Below are 19,699 nucleotides of genomic sequence, written 5' to 3'. Positions count from 1 at the left end.
GAAAAACTATTTTTATGTAATGAATATATGCTTGCTTGCTTATAAATGCCTAATTTAAAAAGAAAAAAGAGCTTGGCAAATTTCTATTAAAAAAAAATTAGGGGCCTCTGCGGAATTTCATTACTTCTTGTTCCTTACTTAAATGCAAAATCCTCTGGTTTTTAATGCAAATATGGGAAGATTAAGTCCACCCATGAGTTAGTGGTTTATAAAGTGACTTACTAGGTAGACATCCCAAATCTCCCACCCATCTCACTCCCAGGGTTCCCCCAGTCTGCTGGGCCACAGCACAGACTGCAAAGACCCTCTGCCAAGACCAGCCATCCAGAGGAGAGGAGAAGGGTGGGTGTGGCTGAAGGCTAGACAGGGGTGAGGCTTAGAGAGGCTGCATTAGGGGAAGATTTAGGAGGGGCAGAGTTCTCTGGAGAAAAGAGGAGCTTGGGTGGCTTCGTGGGCCCTCGGAAGACACCAGGATCCCCGAAGCCTTTCTTTCCCCTTTCTAGGTACAGTGCTGGGAAAAGGACTGTTGTTGAAATGAAACGAATACTCAAAATATAAGAAACACATCAAAATGCTAGCAGTGGTTGGTCTAATGGAAGTTTTTGTTTTTGGCAGATGTGGTCATATTGCTTGTATAATAAAACTTAAGTTTTAAAGTCAATTATTCCAATTAGTTGTGCTTAGCCAAGAAAACAGACAAAAACCTAGAAAAATAAGGTTTTGGCTCCCACTGAAAAGTAGCGTATTCTCAAAGGAAGACCATTAAAAGGGAAAACAGAAGCTTCGTGGACACCTGGCTCTCCATCCCTGGATGAGGACTGAGGTCCTTACCTAGCAGCTGTGGTAATGCAGAACGACCACTCCCCGGCAGCCAGGAAACCTGCTTCTAGTTCTCTGCCACTAACTTGCTGTGTGGCCTTGGGCAAGTCAAGCCACCTCTCTGGGCCTGTTTCCTCATCTGTAAAGTGAGGGGACCTGGTTAACTTTAAAAAATATGTACCGTGCCCTTACTCTGGGCACTGTGCTGAAGCTGTAATTAAACAAAGGAATAATCACTTAGAAAACACTGACTGCTCAGTGTTATTGGGCATTGTGGTTACAGAGATGAACAGATGAGTAACCCGGTCATTGACATATTCACAACATGGTCAGGAAGACAGAGCAAAGAGATGGCCAACCGCACGCTCAGTGCAGAGACACGTCAGCACACGAAGGGGAGGCCTCTGCCGGTGGGGTGGAGTGGCACAGGAGAGGCCTGAACTGAATCTTGGGGATCCCTGGCTCTTACTCTCAAAGGCTGTATAGTCTGATATAAGGCTGGGACAAATATCCAAACATCTACCTCGAAAGGCAGAGTGAAGCCACCACTGGTAAGCCAAGTTCAGAGAGAGGGGAACCCATGCGGCTTGGGCTGGGTTGTGGAGGGGCAGGCAGGAGGCAAATCAGAGAAGCTTGTGAGGGGTTGGTGGGGAAATGGCATTGGGATAAGCCTTGGAGGGTGAAGAGAGCTTCCTCAGAGCCCTGAAGATCATTCTAAATGAGGAGCCTGCAGGTGCGGCTGGGGCAGTGGGCAGGCCAGAGCGGCAGGGCTGGCAAGGCTGGAAGCTAACTGAAGGCACTGTGGTGAGAGCCCGTGGAATGACGGGCCCTGGGCTGAGTGCTCCGCAGCCTCACGCCGGTTCTCAGAGGCAGGTTCCCTCACTGCTGCCTCGTTTTTTCACATAAGGAAACAGAGGCTCAGAGAGGTTACAGCCTCACAGCTGATGGACGGCAGAAATAGCCCTTAACCCAGGTCTGCCTGATGCCCCACCTTGACTCACCACTGGAATGCTAGGCAGTGGCATTACCAAGCCCTTCCCATACAAGGTACCACTGTCCCAGCACACCTGGCCTGGCATTGCACCAAACACGTGGGTACCAGAGGTCAATTCCTGCCTTAACCTTGGAAGCTGGCTCAATTCAGCCCTTTCCACTTGGGCAGCTACAGGACTATAAGGATTGCCTTCACCAGAAAAGGGGGGATGGGACTGGGCAAGAAATAGCAGCATTGCCAAGCAGCTTTGTACTCCACTGTCCACGGGTCTCATTTATTGCTGTTCTACAATGGTGTAAACTGGCTCACTTTCAGCTTGTCTCCTAGCGTCAGCCTAGCGTCGTCATGGCCCCAGGATGGACCACTCTGCCTTGACTAGGGTGGCTGATTTTTCCTGTTAGGCTGAGGTTTTAATGGGACCTTGTTCCCTCGGATGCTATCCAGGTACTGCCGGATGTTCGTGGATTCCCATCGCCAGCGCCCCAACTTTCTGAGCTGGTCTGTCATGAATTTCTTTTTCAGGTGGTCATACAAGTGGTTCATCTTCTTCTTGGTCTTGTCTGCAGCTCTTATCTTACAAAAAGCAGAGGTGAGATTACTTCACAGTAAGAGAGGGATCTGTGCTGCTGCTACGAGGTGGAAAAGGAGCCAGATGAACTCAGTATTCCATCAATAACTTGGCTCACAGGGAGCTCCACTTCCCTGTTTGTAGAGTGAGGGCCTCTAGCCAGCTCACTCCCGTGGTACCTTCTGACAGTCTGCAGCCTCAGAGCCTAACATCTCTGTTCGGAGAGTGGTCAGAAGGAGGGAGGGAAAAGGGTGCATCTTGTAACCCCCTTCCTTAACTCTTATCACTCAGTCCCTATTACTCACTGGGTGCCCCCCGCATATTGTCGGTGACACCCCCTATGTCACACACAGGGCACAGCCATCCCAGTTGAGAACCATGGCCACACATGCAGGGATACCAGCCATTATCCACTGTTCTCAAAGCATTGTTCAGAGGGTTCCCAACACACTAGATATTCGCTGCCCTCCTGGAGGCCCTGAGAAATCAATGGCTGGCCAGAGCCATCTCCTTCCCTAATGGGAAAACTTTGTGTGGGAGAAACACTGCTCTAATTCCACTACACCATGCCACTGGAAGTTTAGCAGAGAGAGAGACACTCACACCTCTACTCTTCTTTTGGTCTCGATGACATTTAAGATCTGCCACCATCTCTTAAATCTTTCTCACTGTTTTCAATGTCAGAATCTCATGGGTCCCTCCAGATTTGGTCCTGGAACATGGAGAGGGGCTCAAAAAAGTCAAGAAGGGTACAGCAGCTTAACTCTGGCCCCCTGCTCTAGTGGAAGAAACGGGCACATTCTCAGAGCCCATCATGTTCACTAGTCTCTTCCTCATGCCCAAAACACTGCCTGTCCCAGGTGAGCCCTGAAGATGCATTTAATGAATTAATCAGTCAGGGTCTGTGGGATGATGACACTGTGGTTTCTCTCTTCTTCTGAGGGTTTTTGGGTAAGCAGGTCAAACCTTTCTTGTCCATAAGCAAAAAGTAGAAAAATCTCAGTTCTCATGTGGAAAAGTGGGAGATAATCCCTGAAGGAAAAAAAAAAAATGACCAAATGGTGTCAATGCCAATTCAAGCTCTAGAAGCAAGACTTCTTTTTACAGGAGATTGTAGGAATCCACTCAGGGGCTCCCTAAATAGAAAGGTAATGTGTTTTGAGGGAAAAAAATCCCACAGGAACCAAGAGATGTGGAATCTTCCTTGGCTCCTTCAAACAAGGAATAGCTATGACACTTGGGTGAATCAGTAACCTGGAGTCTCAATTGTCTCCTCTGTAAAAGAGGCTTGTATTAGAGCACCTTGGTGGCCTCCTACCACCTCTAAGATCTGAGAGCTTCCTCCAAGGTTTCCAGGAGAGTGAAATGAACATGGATCAAGCCACTAACACCCTCTAATGGAAAGGCTTGTGATGACTTTACCTCCATCTCATAGATTCGCTGTGCACTGAGGTTGTCACGTATTATCACCCGAGATAAGTGGCTCTTGGGTAAAAATTTTTTCACTGCTGCTTCACTGGAATTCATTAAGCTGGAGAGGGAGGAGAAGGTGGTACAGGCTTGATGGCTAGCGTCAGGACTAGAACACAACCTGATCTGATGGGATCCTGGGGTAGTGGCTGACCCTTCCTCAAGTTTCTTGGGAGAGGCACTGCCCTGTCATAACTGTCAGAGGAGCAAGGGAGTAGGCTTAGGTTTCTTCCTGTGGAGTATGTGTGCCTAAGGGGTGTTTCTTGGAAGATGCTGAGAGGAAAATAAAATCCTGAGAAGGATGTAGAAAGGTCAGAGTCATCCATAAAAGAAGTGTCAACAGGGACTTACAAGTGTCCAAAGGAGCAGTCATCTGAAGAAAATGCAGGATGAAATGGGAGGCAAAGGTCTTAGAGGAAAGAAGCAAAGTCAGAGGGATAAATTTGAGGAGGGTTGGGGGGGGCGGGGTGGGCACTGCTCAAGCCTAGGTCTAAGAGAGATCCGGGTGGGGAAGGTCAAAGGAATCAGGAAAAAAGAGAATAAAATCCCTGGACACAGGTTATGTTGGTTAATTGGGATATTCTAAGGGAAAAGGGTTTGGGAAAAGTCTAGAAAGGTAAAGAAAGTCTGAAGTGGACAAACACTTGAGGAGACTCTGGAGGGTGAGAAGCAGAAGTTGGGATGGGATGGGGTATGGTAGAATGAAGCCAGGTGCTCCAGGCTAAACTAGAGGTAACAATTTGGTTAAAATGAGGAACTGGTAAAAAATGGATAATACCAGGCATTGAGTTTTCACTTTTGATAATTTGGTGACACCATGAAGTGGTTTTGCAACTATATAAATATTTTTTGCTTACTTGAAAATAATTATTCATAATATTTTTTCTAAAATTTGCAAACTATTTAAATATACAATAAGGAAGCAACTAAATAAATTGTGATTAGGCCATACAATAAAATACTAAGCGGCTATGGATAAAACAGACATCCACAGTGTATGGGGGGGGGCAAGTTTACAAAATAATAAACTTTTTTGTGACATATTCCCTCCCTACCACTAAAAAAAAAAAAAATGCAAAAGCATGTTGCAGTATGCATTTATGAATAGATATGAAACAATATACACCACAATGGTAACAGTGATTGTCTCTAGCCATTCATTATGCTCATCTATTTTTCTATAATAAGTGTATATTATTCTGATAGGACAATAGGACAATTTTTAAAGGATAAAACACTTTGAAGGACTAAAAAACTTTTTATCCTATTTTCAGCCCGTTTGGAACAGTGATTGTCTCCAGATTATTCATTTCGCTTGTCCATCTGATTTTTCTATAAGTGCATACTATTTTCACAGGACAAAAAAAAAAAAGGACAAATTTTAGAGGATAAAACATTTCGAAGGATTAAAAAAATTTCCCCCTAATTCATGTTCAGCCAGTTTGAAACTGTGCTTTTCTGAATGCTTTTACATCTACAAACAAGTAGAAAGAAACACCCTTTATCTCCCATTTACAATTTTTCCGACAGAAAAGACATGCGGGGATAGAAAAGACTCCTTTAGAGATCAAGATGCTCACAATCAAAAGTCCCCCGAATTCTGCTGGGGGTAAAAAAAAAAAAGCGTAAAATACCTAAAGATACACTAAACAGTTCACCCACTCAGTGGTGCACCAAATTACCAATACTTCCTGGGAAGGCGGGCGGGGGGCGGGATAAAGGCCATGACAGGAAATAGTCCCTTTCAAGTAGTAATGATCCTTTTGAAACATAATGCTGCCGAGCAAGGCCTCTGCGGGAGCCTGGGCAGGGGTGCGGGTGCGGGGGCGGGTACTCCGAGGGAGTGTGAAATGGAGCAGGCGAGGGGAAGCTGAGGTCTGTGGGGACAGGGCCACGGCTGAGGGAACGAAGGGCTTTCCCCGGGTCACTGCGGAAAGCGTCAGGCCTGAGAGAACCTGGGCCTCACCCGGCGGGTAAGGAAGTTCGACTCGGCCCAGGGGAAGCTAGGAACCTTCTGGACAGACGACGTCAAGCCTGGGAGACTACAGGCCGGGCCCGGGCGTTCGGAGGATATATGGGTTGAGGCGGGAATCTCAGTCTCCTTCAGAGTCCGGGCTGAGGGCGTTCGGGCTCCGGAGAGGGTGAAGACCTGGACTGGGACATTCAGACTCTTCTGGGGTCTAAGAAAAGCCCCGGCTCTGAGGCGCCCAAGGTTCTGCAGAGCCGGGACCAAGATCCCCGCGGCTGCCTGAGGGAGCAGAAGTCTGAGCGAGTTCGGCTTCCCCGGGGGTCCGGGCTCTGACGAACGTTCTGGGTACCCGGGCCGCACCTGAAGAGAACGAGCGGCTGCGCGGTCCGCGGCCGCAGGAAGCAAATCTTCGGCGGGCTCCCTACGTGAGTGTCCCGGCGGTTACTGAGCCTACTGTGCCGGAAGAAGGCCGACGCCGGGTAGGTGCCAGAACTGCTAGTCGCCTGAGGGGCGACCGCACCGGCAACGGGCGACTCTAGGTTCCATGTGACCGAGGGCCGGAGCTGCTGGCCAACCGCTGAGTTTTCGTCTCCCGCTTTGGCGAGCAACTCGGGAATGAGAGCCTTCTCGGGGTCCATGCTCTTCTGAGCGCGCGCAGACGCGGAGTGAGCGCCTGCGCAGACGCGGTGCGCGGAGCACAGCGCGTTTCCCGGGAGACGCGCAAGGAAGGCGGGACCAGGGGGTGGGTGGGGTGGGGTGGGGTGGGCCGTGTGGGAGTAGCCCGGAAGCCTGCGGATGCGGCCGGATTGTCCCTTGGCGACTGCCGTGGCGCCGCCCGGTGCGTTGCCATGGAGACGGGCTGGGCGAGAACTAGTGGGCTGCGGCACGCAGAGCCCCGACCCTACTTTTCTACTGCTGGGGTTCCCGCATGATCGCAGGGCGGTGGCCGGTGAGTCCGGGCCCGGCAGCTCCAGGACGGGGAAAACGAGGCCGGGGTTTCTCCGGAGACCCGGCACGGCCCATCTCTTTCCGCAACAAGGGACCATTGCTATGGAAACCGGAGCCCCGGGCTGGCGGGGACAGTGGCTCCTGGGTCGTGACCGATCTTCTCTGACCCGGAGACGCTCGCCCAAGGTTGCTTCCTGAATACAACTTGCCCTCCCGCCCGCGAGAGAGAGGTAAGACCCCGAGGTCTTGACACAGCGGGCAAATAAGCCCATTCCAACGCCAACTCCCCGGGAAATCTACCTGACTCACCCCTGGAAGTGGCGCCTTTCTCCCGTCAACCGTTGGACTATGTTCCACGTTTTATAACCCAGTATTAACGAAAGCCGCATGGCGTTTGCCCACTTTAGAAAGATCGGCTGTTTTGAACCTTGCTTTGTGACCCTAGACAGGTCCTTTCCCCACTCTGCCTCACTTTCCCCGTGTATAAAATGGAGATATTAACTCCGGACACCGGCTTGCTATGCTGTTTTGTAGGCTGTAAAATGGTGACACTGAGATGCCACCGAGTCGCTCTTTGTCCCGCCCTCTCCTCCTCAAGTTAAAAGTTCTTCAGATCTTGGGTCATTTCTTCAGGCGATCTTTGCAACTCTGTAGCCCCAGCCTGAAGTAACTCCGTTTACTCTTCATTCTCATAATGCCCTAGATTTTAACTTCCCTAACAACAGCAACAGTAGTTAATTATGTGCCAGGCCCTGTGTTAAACACTTTACATGGATTACCTCATTTAATCCTCACACGATTCTTTTTTTTTTTGAAATGTCACATTTAATGTTTTCACCACTGTACTTCAGACATACATTGTACAAAGTGACCAGTAAGTATGCCACAGTAGTTAATCAACCTCTGAGATTGTACTTTCACACCAGTGTCTTGGGCTCTTTTGATACTAAACACGTTTCTCATTCAATTGAATTGAGATGCTGCAGTTGGGTTCTCAGGAGCCTTGTGAAAAAAAAAACAAGCTTACCACACCATCTTTGTTTAGTAAGTCAGTATTTGTTTCTTGCACAACAAACATTTACTTCATTGAAGTTAAACTTCCAAACGTAACTTATTAATAGTCTTCAGGTTCAGCTCAGATCACTCAAGATGCAAATTCTCTGCTAAATCCAGATAACAATAATTTTAGCAGTTAATCATCCATAACATACACCAAGGTCTTTCCTAGAGCAGTTTTAGGTATTCATTGTACAGGTGAAAAATGATCTTCAAGTTTCTTCTCTTTTTAATCTAAAAGTTGGAAGGGAAAAGATTTTTTAGGGTAGGCACTATTATCCCTATTGCTCAACTCTGTTGCACCCATAATTGCCTATTTAATGTCTGTCTTTCCCATGAGACTTTGAGTTCTGTGAGAGGGGGCCATGGCTGTCTTGTACACTTCAGTATCCCCAGCACCTACCACAGTGCCTGATAAGTGTTTCTTGATTAGCATGAAAATGACTTTCCTCTCATCACTACCCTCACCTTCCAGAGCAGTGTCTTCTCACCACACTTTTTGTCCCTGTAATGAACGGCAACCTCCCCTAATTCCTGTTGCCCACTGGGCACTAGTTTTGGGGGCCTTCTGTCCACTTCTCTCTGAGTTTTCAGGTGATGAGGCTCCAGAACATCCCTTAGCATTTGGGCTTCCAGTTGGTTGAGGGTGGGGCTTTTCCTCTGCCCCTGGTAGCTCAGACAGTAAAGAATCTGTTTTCAATGCAGGAGATCCAGTTTGATCCCTGGGTAGGGAAGATCCCCTGGAGAAGGGAACGGCTACCCACTCCAGTAATCTTGCCTGAAAAACATAGACAGAGGAGCCTGATGGGCTACCTTCCTTGGGGTCTCAAAGACTGAGTGACTTTCACTTTGACTTCACATAAGACTTTCAGAACAAACCAGTCCCATCCACCCTACCTACCTGGGGTGAGCCTATTGCACTGGACTCTGGGGGTACTGGCAGGTAGGATTTGTCTAGGCAGCCTTTGACCTTCCTCTCCAGCAGCCTAAGAACCAACCACCCTTACCTCCAGCCAGCTCCTCCCCCGAATTCTAGAGAAACATGGCCAGAGATCCCATCTTTTCCAGAAAACCTCTCGGGAGGCAGAGTCCTGGTTGTTGGAGTCATTTCTTCATTCAGCAAATATTTTTAAGCACCTGCTTGTGGGAACATGCAGCCTGGCACTGGCGATATAGTAGGAACGAAGGCAGAAACAGTGGTAAACCATGAGAACTCACAGACAGGGCATGGCAAAAGCACATCTTCAGGAAATGTTAGGAAGGAGGGCACCTAGGACCTGCCTAGAGATGGTACTTGATCACGTGTAGGGGAGGGGTATAGTCCCAGAAAGTTTCCCTCAGGAAGTGGCCCTTGGCCAAGATCCCAGTGCTCAACAGTTCTTTGCTGAATGGGACAGACTAGGACTTGACAGGCTTGTAAGGAAAGGAGGTTCTGGACTGAGAGCAGGAAGGGCCCTGGAACAGAATATGACTCAGCCCAGCCAAGGCCCTTCAGGACATGAGAAAGGTTAAAAGCAGGGTGGAAAGATGGGCAGGGAGCCAGGCCACAAGTGACCTTGACAGCCACACTGAGGGGCCCCACTGAGTTATATGAAGCAGGGGGCCCTGAACTGGGGCTCCTTATCTGTCTCCTCTCCCTCCCTGCAGTTTTCAATGGACACAGCCTAGCAGGAAGAGGCAGCCTTTATGTCTCACGGGCCGCTGACCCACCGGCCTGATGACAGCATCCCCGTGTGCCTTCCCTGTTCAGTTCCAGCAGCCCTCGGTCAGCGGCCTCTCACAGGTCACCAGCAGCCTGTATATCAGCAGCGGGGTGGCCGCCAACAACAGGCTCATGCTCTCCAGCAACCGCATCAGCACGGTCATCAACGTCTCAGTGGAGGTGGTGAACGCCTTGTACGAGGACATTCACTACGTGCAGGTGCCCGTGGCCGACACGCCCACCTCGCGGCTCTGTGACTTCTTCGACCCCATCGCAGACCACATCCACAGCGTGGAGATGAAGCAGGGCCGCACCCTGCTGCACTGTGCCGCCGGCGTCAGCCGCTCGGCCGCCCTCTGCCTCGCCTATCTCATGAAGTACCACGCCATGTCCCTGCTGGACGCCCACACGTGGACCAAGTCCTGCCGGCCCATCATCCGGCCCAATAACGGCTTTTGGGAGCAACTCATCCACTATGAGTTCCAGCTATTTGGCAGGAATACCGTGCACATGGTCAGCTCCCCCGTGGGCATGATCCCTGACATCTACGAGAAGGAGGTCCGTCAGATGATTCCACTCTGAGCCATTCTGCCAGCACGTGCCCCAGGGTCACTGATCTTCCACCAAGATCTGTGCTCAGACACCCTCCTTTTGTCAATACAGGAAAACCAGGTGACGCCTTTTAATAAGGGCAAGGAAAAAGGAAGGGTGGTGTAAGCTCTTAACCTTATCATTCACATCTTTAAAGAGTCAGCTTACTACATGTAAGATGGTGAAGATAAGTTTTCTCCCCAGTGAGTGACAGGTCATGGCTGCTGACCAGAGGGGAGGGTGAACCAGGTGGTGCCCAGGTCAAGTGGACCAGCGCCCAATGCACGTGGCAAGTCTGGAATCCTGCAGTCTTCCCCATGACCAACTAACTAACTGAATAAGTCTAATTAACTGAATAAGATAACTAACTGAACAAGTCTTTCACAATTCCACCTCATTCTTTCGAACCCAAAGCCAGCCTTAAGCATCATGGCACCTCCTATGCTTCTCACAGTTTAGGTGCCAACCTACTGGATGAGTAGCCTTCAAGCAGTGTTCCAGAAACTCTGGGAGCCCCAAGGCAACCCTGCTTTCACCTTTAGCCACCATTGGCCAAGTCTGGTTTTCTGGATGAATTGGACTTAAACATAAGATAGTTTTCAAAGGAAGCATTCTGTTGTGTAAAATTTTCTTTTAACATTTTTTTTTTATTGAGCACTGCTCTACATGGCAGGCTCTTCTCCAGCTTTTGATGAAAGGTGGCATTGGTCTCTGTCTCGGGGCACGTGTTGGAGAGCAGGCCTGACATCGGGCCTCAGCCCAGAAGGCTGGAGCTGTGAACCGAAACACAGCCTTGTCACCTCCTGCTCATGTGACCTGTGGCCTCATGGAGCCTGAGTTTCCTCATCCCAGTGATGACAGCCCTTTCCTCCTAGGGTCGTCGTGAGGATCAGTGCTTCTTCAGCGCAGTGCCCCAGCGCGTGGTAGGTGCTTGTGTGACCAGCCGCTCTCCACACGAATGATGCCCTGGCCCCGCTGGCCCGGGTCTGAGAGTCATCCTCACAACAGCAGCTCCCTGCATCTGTGCACAGCCCCTTATTGCTCAGAAAGTGCTCTTTCCAAAAGTTGTCCTGCCTGGGGAAAAAACGGTTTCAGTCTTCGTGCACTCCTGCCTTGCAGGAGGCCTAGATCTCAGAGCCTTTTCAGGTTTCCCACTGTGTTTAACCCCCATGTCACCTGGGAGTCCTAGAACAAGGAGCACACATCTGGCTTCTCCCAAACGGCCTTGTTTAGACCACCGGCCATGAGAGCCAGCCCTGGCCTAGCTGGCTGCTGGGGTCCACGGGGGCGTGTGCCAAAGGGATGAATGAGCGAGCCCCACTTGAAGGTCCTGAAATCCAGGGTGGGTCCCAGGTGTGCAAGGATCTGGGTCAAGACCAGCTATTCTAACCCAGAGGTTTTCAGACCAAAGGACAACTGCTCCATCTGGGTCCAGAGCCTGGTGGAGGCCAAACACGCCTTCTCTCCACGCCCACCCCTCCCCTGATTTCACAAAGAGCCTGCCCACAGGTGTCATTTTAGGGTCGGGGGAGACCCGTCTCATTTTCTCGATGGATAAACAGACCCACAAACACCAGGGCTGGTGTGGCGAGGCCCCCACAAAGCAGAAGAAACCCACCTGAAAGAAACCCAGGTGGAAAATTTCGTTGAAAGCATTTTTTTTTTTAAGAGAAGTTTATTTGGGTCTATTTTGTTTCAGGTTCTAAAATGGTTAAATCAACATACCATAAAAGTAACTGTCTCCTGTGTAAGGTTCTATGTGTTTTAACACGTTTGTGTCACTACCTCCACAATCAGGATGCAGAGCAGTTCCGTCCCCTCAGAATTCCCTTATGCTGGCCCTTTGCCCCACCCCAGCCTCTGGCAAACCCGTCTCCCTTCTCCATCCGTACAGATTTGCCTTTTCCAGAAGGTCACATACGTAGGTCATAGCGGGTGTAGCCTCTGGAGACGCTTCTTTGAGTGTGTCTGAGGCGCACACGTGTTGCCTTTCGTGGCCGCGTGCTATTCCTTTGCACGGGTGTGCCAGTGTCTTACTTTCACCCACTGAAGGATATTTGGCTTGTTTCCAGTTTTTGGCAATTTTAAATAAAACTGCTACAGATACTTGTGTTTAGGTTTCTATATGAACAGAAAATTATCGAAGGTATGTACCTAGGAGTGAGATTGCTCAGTCATATAGTAAAGGTTTAACTTTAAAAAACCACCAAATTTCCAGAGTATCTCTACTTTTTTGCCTTCCACTATGAGAGATCCGCTTTCTCTCCGGTATTTGGAACTGCCAGTATTTTTTATTTTAGCCGTTCTTATAGGTCTGTGGTGTTAACTCCTTGTGATTTTGATTTGCACTTCCCATGTGGTTGATGCTATTAAGCCTGTTTTTGTGTGTTTAATTGCCTTCCATGTTCCCTCTTTGGTGAAGTGTCTATTCAACGATTTTACCCATTTTTAAATTGAGTTGTTGTCTCACCATTGAAGGTTGAGAAATTCTTTGTATATTCTGGATTGTTGTTGTTCAGTCACTAAGTCGAGTCTGACTGTTTGCAACCCCATGGACTGCAGCACAGCAGGCTTCTCCTGAAGTTTGCTCAAGTTCATGTCCATTGAGTTGGTGGTGCCATCCAGCCATCTCATCCTCTGTCACCCCCTTCTCCTCCTGCCCTCAATCTTTCCCAGCATCAGGGTCTTTTCCAAGAGAGTCATCTTTTCACATCAGGTGGCCAAAGTATTGAAGCTTCAGCTTCAGCATCAGCCCTTCCAATGAATATTCAGGGTTGATTTCCTTTAGGATTGACTGGTTTGATCTTCCAGTCCAAGGGACTCTCAAGAGTCTTCTGGATACAAGCCCTTTATCAGATATGGATCTGTAAGTATTTTCTCCACAATCTAGCATGTCTTTTCTTGCTGCTCTTTAAAGTGTCTCCTGCAGAGCAGAAGCATTACATGTGGATGAAGTGCTAGTTTCCAGATTTTCCTTTTATGGATTATTGTTTTGGTGCCATATCTAAGAACTCTGCCTAACCGCCTATCACAAAGATTCTCTCTAGTGTTGGAGAGTTAAAATTTTCTCCTTATTTCCGTGATCCTTTTGTATAAGGTGTGAGGTTTAGTTTGAGGTTCATATTTTTTCATATGGGTGTTTGATGGTTTCAGCTGTTTGTTGGAGGCTGTCCTTTCTCCTCCACTGAGCTGCCTTTACAAGGTCTGTTTTTATGCTCCTCATTCAGTCTGATATACGTGTCTCTCTCTCTCTATCAATACCACATTATCTTGATGATTGTAACCTTTAGAGTGAGTCCTACGATATTCCTACTCTTAGAGAAGTGTCCATTATTTTACCGTTCACTATGATGTTAGCTATAGGCGTTCTTGTAGTTGCCTTTTATTAGATTAAGGAAGAGTTGGGAACTCTTCTCTTCTGTTTTCTGGAAGAGATATATGGATTGGTGTTTCTTTAAATGTTTGGTAGGCTTCTGCAGTGAAACTGTTTGGGCCTGTAGTTTTGTTTTTTTTTTTTTCCCAAAAGGATTAACAGTGAATTCAATTCCATTAATAGTTAAAGGATTAATCAAACTGTCTGTTTCATCTTTGGTGTGTTTTGGTAGCTTGTGATTTTCAAGGAATAGATCCATTTCATCTAATGGATCCAGTTTATGCACGTGGGGTTGTTCACAGTATTCCCTTAATATCCTTAGTGTCTGCAGGGTGACGTCACATTTTCATTCTGCAAACTGATCATTTGTCTTCTCCATTTCTTTGTTAGTCTAGCTAGATGTTTATCAATTTAAAGAATCTTTTTAAAGAATAACCTACTTTGTGTCTTTAATTTTCTCTATTGTTCTTCCCTTTTCTATTTGACTAATTTCTGTTGTTATTTTCATAGTTCTTCTTACTTTTATTTTTCTGTTTTTTCTAATTTCCTAAGGTGGAAACTTAGATTACGGATTCAAGAGCTGCATCCCACAGAGTTTTATATGCTGCGTTTTCATTTTTGTTCATTTCAAAACATTTTTTAGTTTTCTTTGCAATGTCCTCCTTAACCCGTGTATTATTTAGAAGTGTGTAGTTTAACTTGTAAGTATTTGGAAATTTTACCACCATCTCTGTTGATGGTTTCTAATTTTAAAAACCATCTAGGTCAGACACTGTAATATTGTATGATTTCATTCCTTCTAAATTTGTTGATGTTTACTTAACAGTGTAGGATATGGGCTGTCTTGGTGAATGTTTCCTATGCACTTGGAGAAGGGGAGATGGTTATTTGGGATAGAATGTTCAGTAAGTGTCAGTTAGGACCAGTTGATGGATGGTGGTTTTCTGTTTCCTTGTCGTATTGATTACTGAGAGAGAAATGTTGAAGTATCCAACTAAGATTGTGGATTTGTGCACATCTCCTTTCAAGTCGATTAATTTTTGTTTCATGTATTTGAAGTTTTGTTGTCTGGTGCATACATGCTTAGGTTTGTTACATCTTCATGGTGAACTGACCCTTGTATCAACATGCAGTGTCTCTTTTCCTTCTTAATTTTCTGAAGTCTATTGTCTGACATTAATAGAACCACTCCAGCTTTAAGTGGTATTTGCATTATATATCTTTTCACATCCTTTTACTTTTAACCTGAAGTGTGTTTCCTGTAGACAGCATTTGGCTGGGTCTTTTTTTTAATTTATATCTTCAATTTGTCTCTTAATTGGTGTGTTTAGGCCCAAATTATTGATATTTGGGTTTAGGTCTCCCATTTTATTGTTTTCTGTTTATCCTTTCTGTTTTTTATTCCTCTATTTCCCTTTTCATGCCTTCTTTTGGATTACTAGTATTTTTAAGTTATTCCACTTTAATTTTGTATAGTTTTTTCCAGCAGTTGCACTAGAGATTGTAACGTACATACTTAACTTTTTGTAATCTACCTAAATTAGTATCTTACTACCTCTCACTGGTATTCATATTGGATAGTGTATTAGTTTTCTCTTGCCACCATAAGAAATTACCACAAAGTTAGTGGCTACAAACAATACCTATTTATTACTTCACGATTTATGTAGGGCATGAGTCTGGTTGGGCTTCACTGAGTCTTCTGCTCGTGTGTGTGCTCAGCCGTGCCTGACTCCTTGCCACCCTATGGACCATAGCCCTCCAGGCTCCTCTGTCCATGGGACTCCTAAAGCAAGAGTACTAAAAGGTTGTTGCTGAAACACAAAAGAGGCCGGGATTCTTGGCCTTCGGAGGAGAAGAATTCAATCCAGGGCCAGAGACGAGGCTTGATAGCTCAGAGCTTTTGTGTAATAAAGTTGTATTAAAGTATAAAAGAGAGAAAGCTTCTGACATAGACCTTAGAAAGGGGCAGAAAGAATACCCCCGTGCTAGTCTTTAGCTGGATGTTATATAGCTACTAGCAGTCTGCTAATTAAAAAAAAAAGAAATGTCTCAAAACTCAGAGAATGGCACCAGGCCCCTCAACCCACAAGATGCATTTTGAGATAATTTTGGCACCAGATGAGTCATCCCGGGCCATAAAATGATTAACATGATTCTTGAAGAAAGGCAGATTCCCATACAAATAAATAGTTTCATTAACAGATTAGGAGAACAATGAATGAGTATAACATACTGGTTTGTCAAGTCGGTTCTGAGCCTTTAGGCAAACCAACTTGAAGACAGAGTCTGAGGATAAATGCATAGCACATTAACATAGCTTAAGACAAACATTTCCATAAGAAAAATGCACTGGTCAGCTCAAGGTTTGAGAACAGTTAAGTTCTGGTGGAGCCATAATCTCATGGCAACACAGAATTTTAAGAGAAACCTTGTTAAATTTGTATAGAGAAGGGGAAAAAATGTAACACGAGTTTGTTTCCTCCTGCCCTTTGAGAGATAAATGTCTGACACTTGCAACCTATTTCCTCCGTTTGGAGACCCCTGGCCTTCCTGCCTGTTACCCTCTCAATACTAGAGTGGGTTGCTGTTTCCTCCTCCAGGAGATCTTCCCAACCGAGGGATTGAATCTGCGCCTCCTGCACTACAGGTAGATTCTACATCCTGAGCCACTGCGGAAGCTCGAGTCTTCTGCTTCGGGTCTCACAAGGCCAAAATCAAGGTGTTTTGTCAGGCTGAAACCGTGTTTTGTTTTGTTTTGTTTTTTTAACTGGAGGCTCTGGGAAAAGATTCTTCTTCCAAGCTTATTGACACTGTTGCCTGAATTCAGTTCCTTGAAGTTGAAAGCGACCCCATTTCCTTCCTATCAGCTGGGGGCTGCTCTGTGCTCCTAGAAGCTTCCTGCATTCCTTTGCACGGCGGCCTCCACCAACAGTAGGAGGACTGTTGAATCCCCCTCAGGCTTTGAACACCTCTGACTTTTCCTCCTGCCACATCTCCGAATCCAGTCAGACAGCAATCTCTGCCTTTAAGGATTCATGTGATTAGACTAGGCCCGCTCAGTAACCCAGACAGTCTGGATTTTAAAGTCCATAACCTCAATTACAACTGCAGAATCTCTTCTATCATGTAAAGCATCGTTCACATTTTCCAGGCAACCGGGCATTTGGCAGAGGTGCATATCCTGCTGATTGTAGCTAATTTTCTACTGACCTGTCTTCAAGTTCACAGATTTTCCTCTGTTGTTCTGCTACTAGGACCATCCAGTATATTTTCAAATTTTGATTGATGTATTGTCTTAGTTGAAAATTTTTTAATTGGTGATTGTCTGTATCTCCTATTTTTCTCTGCTGAGACTTTCTGTCTTTTTATTTCTAAGGTCCTTTTCTGATAAATCCAACATTGGGGTCATCGCAGTGTTTAGACTTTCCTGGTTCTTTGTATGTAGGGTAGCTTTGGATTGTGTCCTGGGCATTTTGAATATTACTATATTTTGAGACTCTAGGTCTTGGTTAAATCCTATGGAAAATGTTGAGTCTTTGTTTTAGGAGGCAGTTGATCCATTTAGGATCAGTTCCGGTCTTTATCGTGTGGGCCGTTAAAAACAAGAGAACAGCATTAAAGTGGAGTCACTTAATGCTAAAACCCACGTCACCAAACCGAGACTTGGCTATAGTTTCAGCTCTTCCAGAAATGGAATATTAAACCAGTCAATCAGGAATCACCTGATCAGCACAAGTTACGTAATCAGCCTGATAGACTCTGGCCATCCCGTAAGGAAAGTAGACTTGCAATAACCAAAGCCATTTTCTGCCTGGAATAGCTTCCTTGTGCTTGCTCCCTCCTGCCCCTAAAAGTCCCTTAGAAGGGGCCTCGGGGCCCCTTCTGTTTGCTAGATGGATGCTTCTCAATTCATGAATCACTGAATAAAGCCAACAAGATTTTAAAAACTTACTCAGCTGAATTTTTTTTAAACAGTGCCAGAGTTCGATGGTCGGTTTTCTGAACTTTTGCAATGTTAGGTCAAATCTGTCCTAAGCTAGTGCCACCCAGGGGCCAGCCTGAAATCTGAGTGGTCTGCCCAGTAGTGTCGAAGTCACTGGGATGCCGTTTGGGGTCAGAGCCACACACGTGAGCCTGTGGGATCCATTTCTCAAGCCTCCCGCTCTCCGTGATTTCTCCCAGGCTCTCCAGTTTTCAAGGCCGCCCTTCCCCTGGTCCTCCATCTAGAAACTGGGGCTTTTAGTCTCCCTGCCCTGCTGCATGCATCCTGTGACCAAGTCTGTGCTCCGGGGCCAGGTAACAGGACAAAGAGAGGAAAAACAGCAAGGGGACTCTTGCCCACCACATATGCCTTCAACCACAGTTCTTTGGGTCAGAACGAGTTCCCCTGAGCTTTAAGTGTTTCCTGGCTTCCACCGCCTGGTTTCCACTTCACATGAGGCTTGCGCAGGGATGGCACTGTATAAGGGGGGGAAAAAAAGGACGAAAAAGGGGATTTCTGTCCTGAAGAGTCCTCAGACCAGGAAGACAAGGCTGCTCTTGGAGGCCTTTCTTTCCATGTCCATTGCACAGTCCCAGGAGTCACGCTGCCTCGGAGACCAGGCCAGCAGATACCAGGGCAAAAAGCAAAACAGGAGACTCGTCATCAGACTTTTATATCCCAAATTCTGGTTTCCTTTCCTAGTCCACCTGCTACCACTTCTTTTTGAGAGTCCTCAGAGAGCTGCTTCCTACATTCCATCCTGGGTTGTTAGTTGCATTCAGAGGAAGGACAGACTATACTTACTCAGTCTTAGAACTGGAACCCTCAGAAATGTGTTGTTAAAAATAAAGGCTCATTTGTGGAAAAACGAAAATACAAGTGCATCTACAATACGATCCTCAAGTTAGCACTTTGGTGTTGTGGTATATTCCTTCTTTCTATATAATTTTTGTTTATCATTGAGAAGATAAAATTTTCGAACCTCTTTTTTAAGTTGTTATTTTAATATTCAGGATGGGATATGGCAGGAAGGATTTCACATCCTAAGTGGGAGACGTTGGGGTTGAGAGGTCTTGAGGGGGTCCAAGCCCACAAATCTTTCTAGACTTCCTTTGGCAAAATACCGGTTATGCCTTTTCCCTGAAGAAAAAAATGTTTCGCTGGCAGAGTTGGGGAACACCCAGCAGACACCTCATGTGAATCGGGCAGACCCCACACACCCCTATAACCTCACACCCTGACTCTGTGGTTCACAGCAGAGTGGGAAGCAAGGAGTAGCAGAACCCCAAGAATTAGGGGGTGAAGACTGCGCCCTGCTTTTCCATCTCTGTGCAAGATGGTTGCTATAACCTGAATGTGTCTTCCTAAAATTCACATGTTGAATTTAGGCCTTTGGGGGGTAATTAGGCAATGAGGTCATCAGAGTGGAGCCCTCATGAATGGGATTATTACCTTTATAAATGGAGCCTGTGACCCAGAAGCAGGCCCTCACCTGACCATGCTGACACCCTGGTCTCAGACTTCCAGCCTCCAGAACTGGGAGCAGTGCATTTCTGTTCACAAGCCACCTGTCTACGGCATTTCGTTACAGCAGCTGGACGGACTGCGGCCATCTCTTGGGGCTTCCGTTTTCTGTATATATAAGGGCTGAACTGGACCACCTGGGAGACTTGGCAGAGGTGCGAAGGGTTGCTGGTTCATCTACTGGCAAGCTTGCTTCAGCTGATTTGATGTTGGGCTACAGCATAAGAAGCATGGACAAGGGTCCTTCCGCCAAAGAAAGTTTCAACATGTAAAGAGAAGTGCCCAGCCCAGGCAACAAGAGCTGCCTGGTGGTGTTGACAGGAGGCAGGAGGCACATGGTGGCCATGGCGGTCAGGAGGGCGCAGATGGAAGCTGAGATCCCGGGAGGCCATGACCAGAAGTGTTTATTGTTCCATCTGGTCCTTGCGCGATCGGAACCTCCCATGGTGCACCACGGTATTCCGTGTCATTTCCCGGAAGTATTTACCACTGAGCCGGAACAGTGTGATGGTCGGTTCCTGGCATCCCTGAGCTGATTCGGGAGCAAGAGTCCTCATTTGCTCTGGCCCCCTGGAATGAGAATCCAAGGCCCCCCTAGGGAGGGCGGGCAGGGGCCCCCCTGGCAGCTGGGGCTGAGACAAGGCAGCCGCTTTGTTCTGAATCCACAATGGCAGGATGCCCAGCACAGAGCCAGCTTCCT

At 47.1% G+C, this 19,699-nt stretch overlaps 2 protein-coding genes across 2 annotated transcripts; one reads left to right on the top strand and one right to left on the bottom strand.

The window, feature by feature from the left end:
• Nucleotides 1–2,068: 2,068 nt before the first annotated feature.
• C16H5orf52 (chromosome 16 C5orf52 homolog) lies at nt 2,069–6,511 on the bottom strand. The gene is made up of 3 exons (XM_055549701.1): nt 6,181–6,511; nt 3,804–3,912; nt 2,069–2,386 (listed from the first exon to the last, which is right to left on the bottom strand). Exons 1-3 carry the CDS (start codon nt 6,456–6,458, stop codon nt 2,189–2,191), a joined length of 585 nt encoding a protein of 194 aa, XP_055405676.1. The 5' UTR covers nt 6,459–6,511; the 3' UTR covers nt 2,069–2,188.
• A 93-nt stretch (nt 6,512–6,604) lies between these two features.
• DUSP18 (dual specificity phosphatase 18) lies at nt 6,605–17,444 on the top strand. Its single transcript, XM_055549991.1, has 2 exons — nt 6,605–6,998; nt 9,472–17,444. The coding sequence occupies exon 2, from the start codon at nt 9,542–9,544 to the stop codon at nt 10,106–10,108; it is 567 nt and encodes a 188-aa protein (XP_055405966.1). The 5' UTR covers nt 6,605–6,998; nt 9,472–9,541; the 3' UTR covers nt 10,109–17,444.
• Nucleotides 17,445–19,699: the final 2,255 nt, after the last annotated feature.

The sequence above is a fragment of the Bubalus kerabau genome, chromosome 16 (assembly GCF_029407905.1).
Source record: "Bubalus kerabau isolate K-KA32 ecotype Philippines breed swamp buffalo chromosome 16, PCC_UOA_SB_1v2, whole genome shotgun sequence".
NCBI classification, from domain to species: domain Eukaryota; kingdom Metazoa; phylum Chordata; class Mammalia; order Artiodactyla; family Bovidae; genus Bubalus; species Bubalus kerabau.
This window is presented reverse-complemented; position numbering and strand designations above follow the sequence as displayed.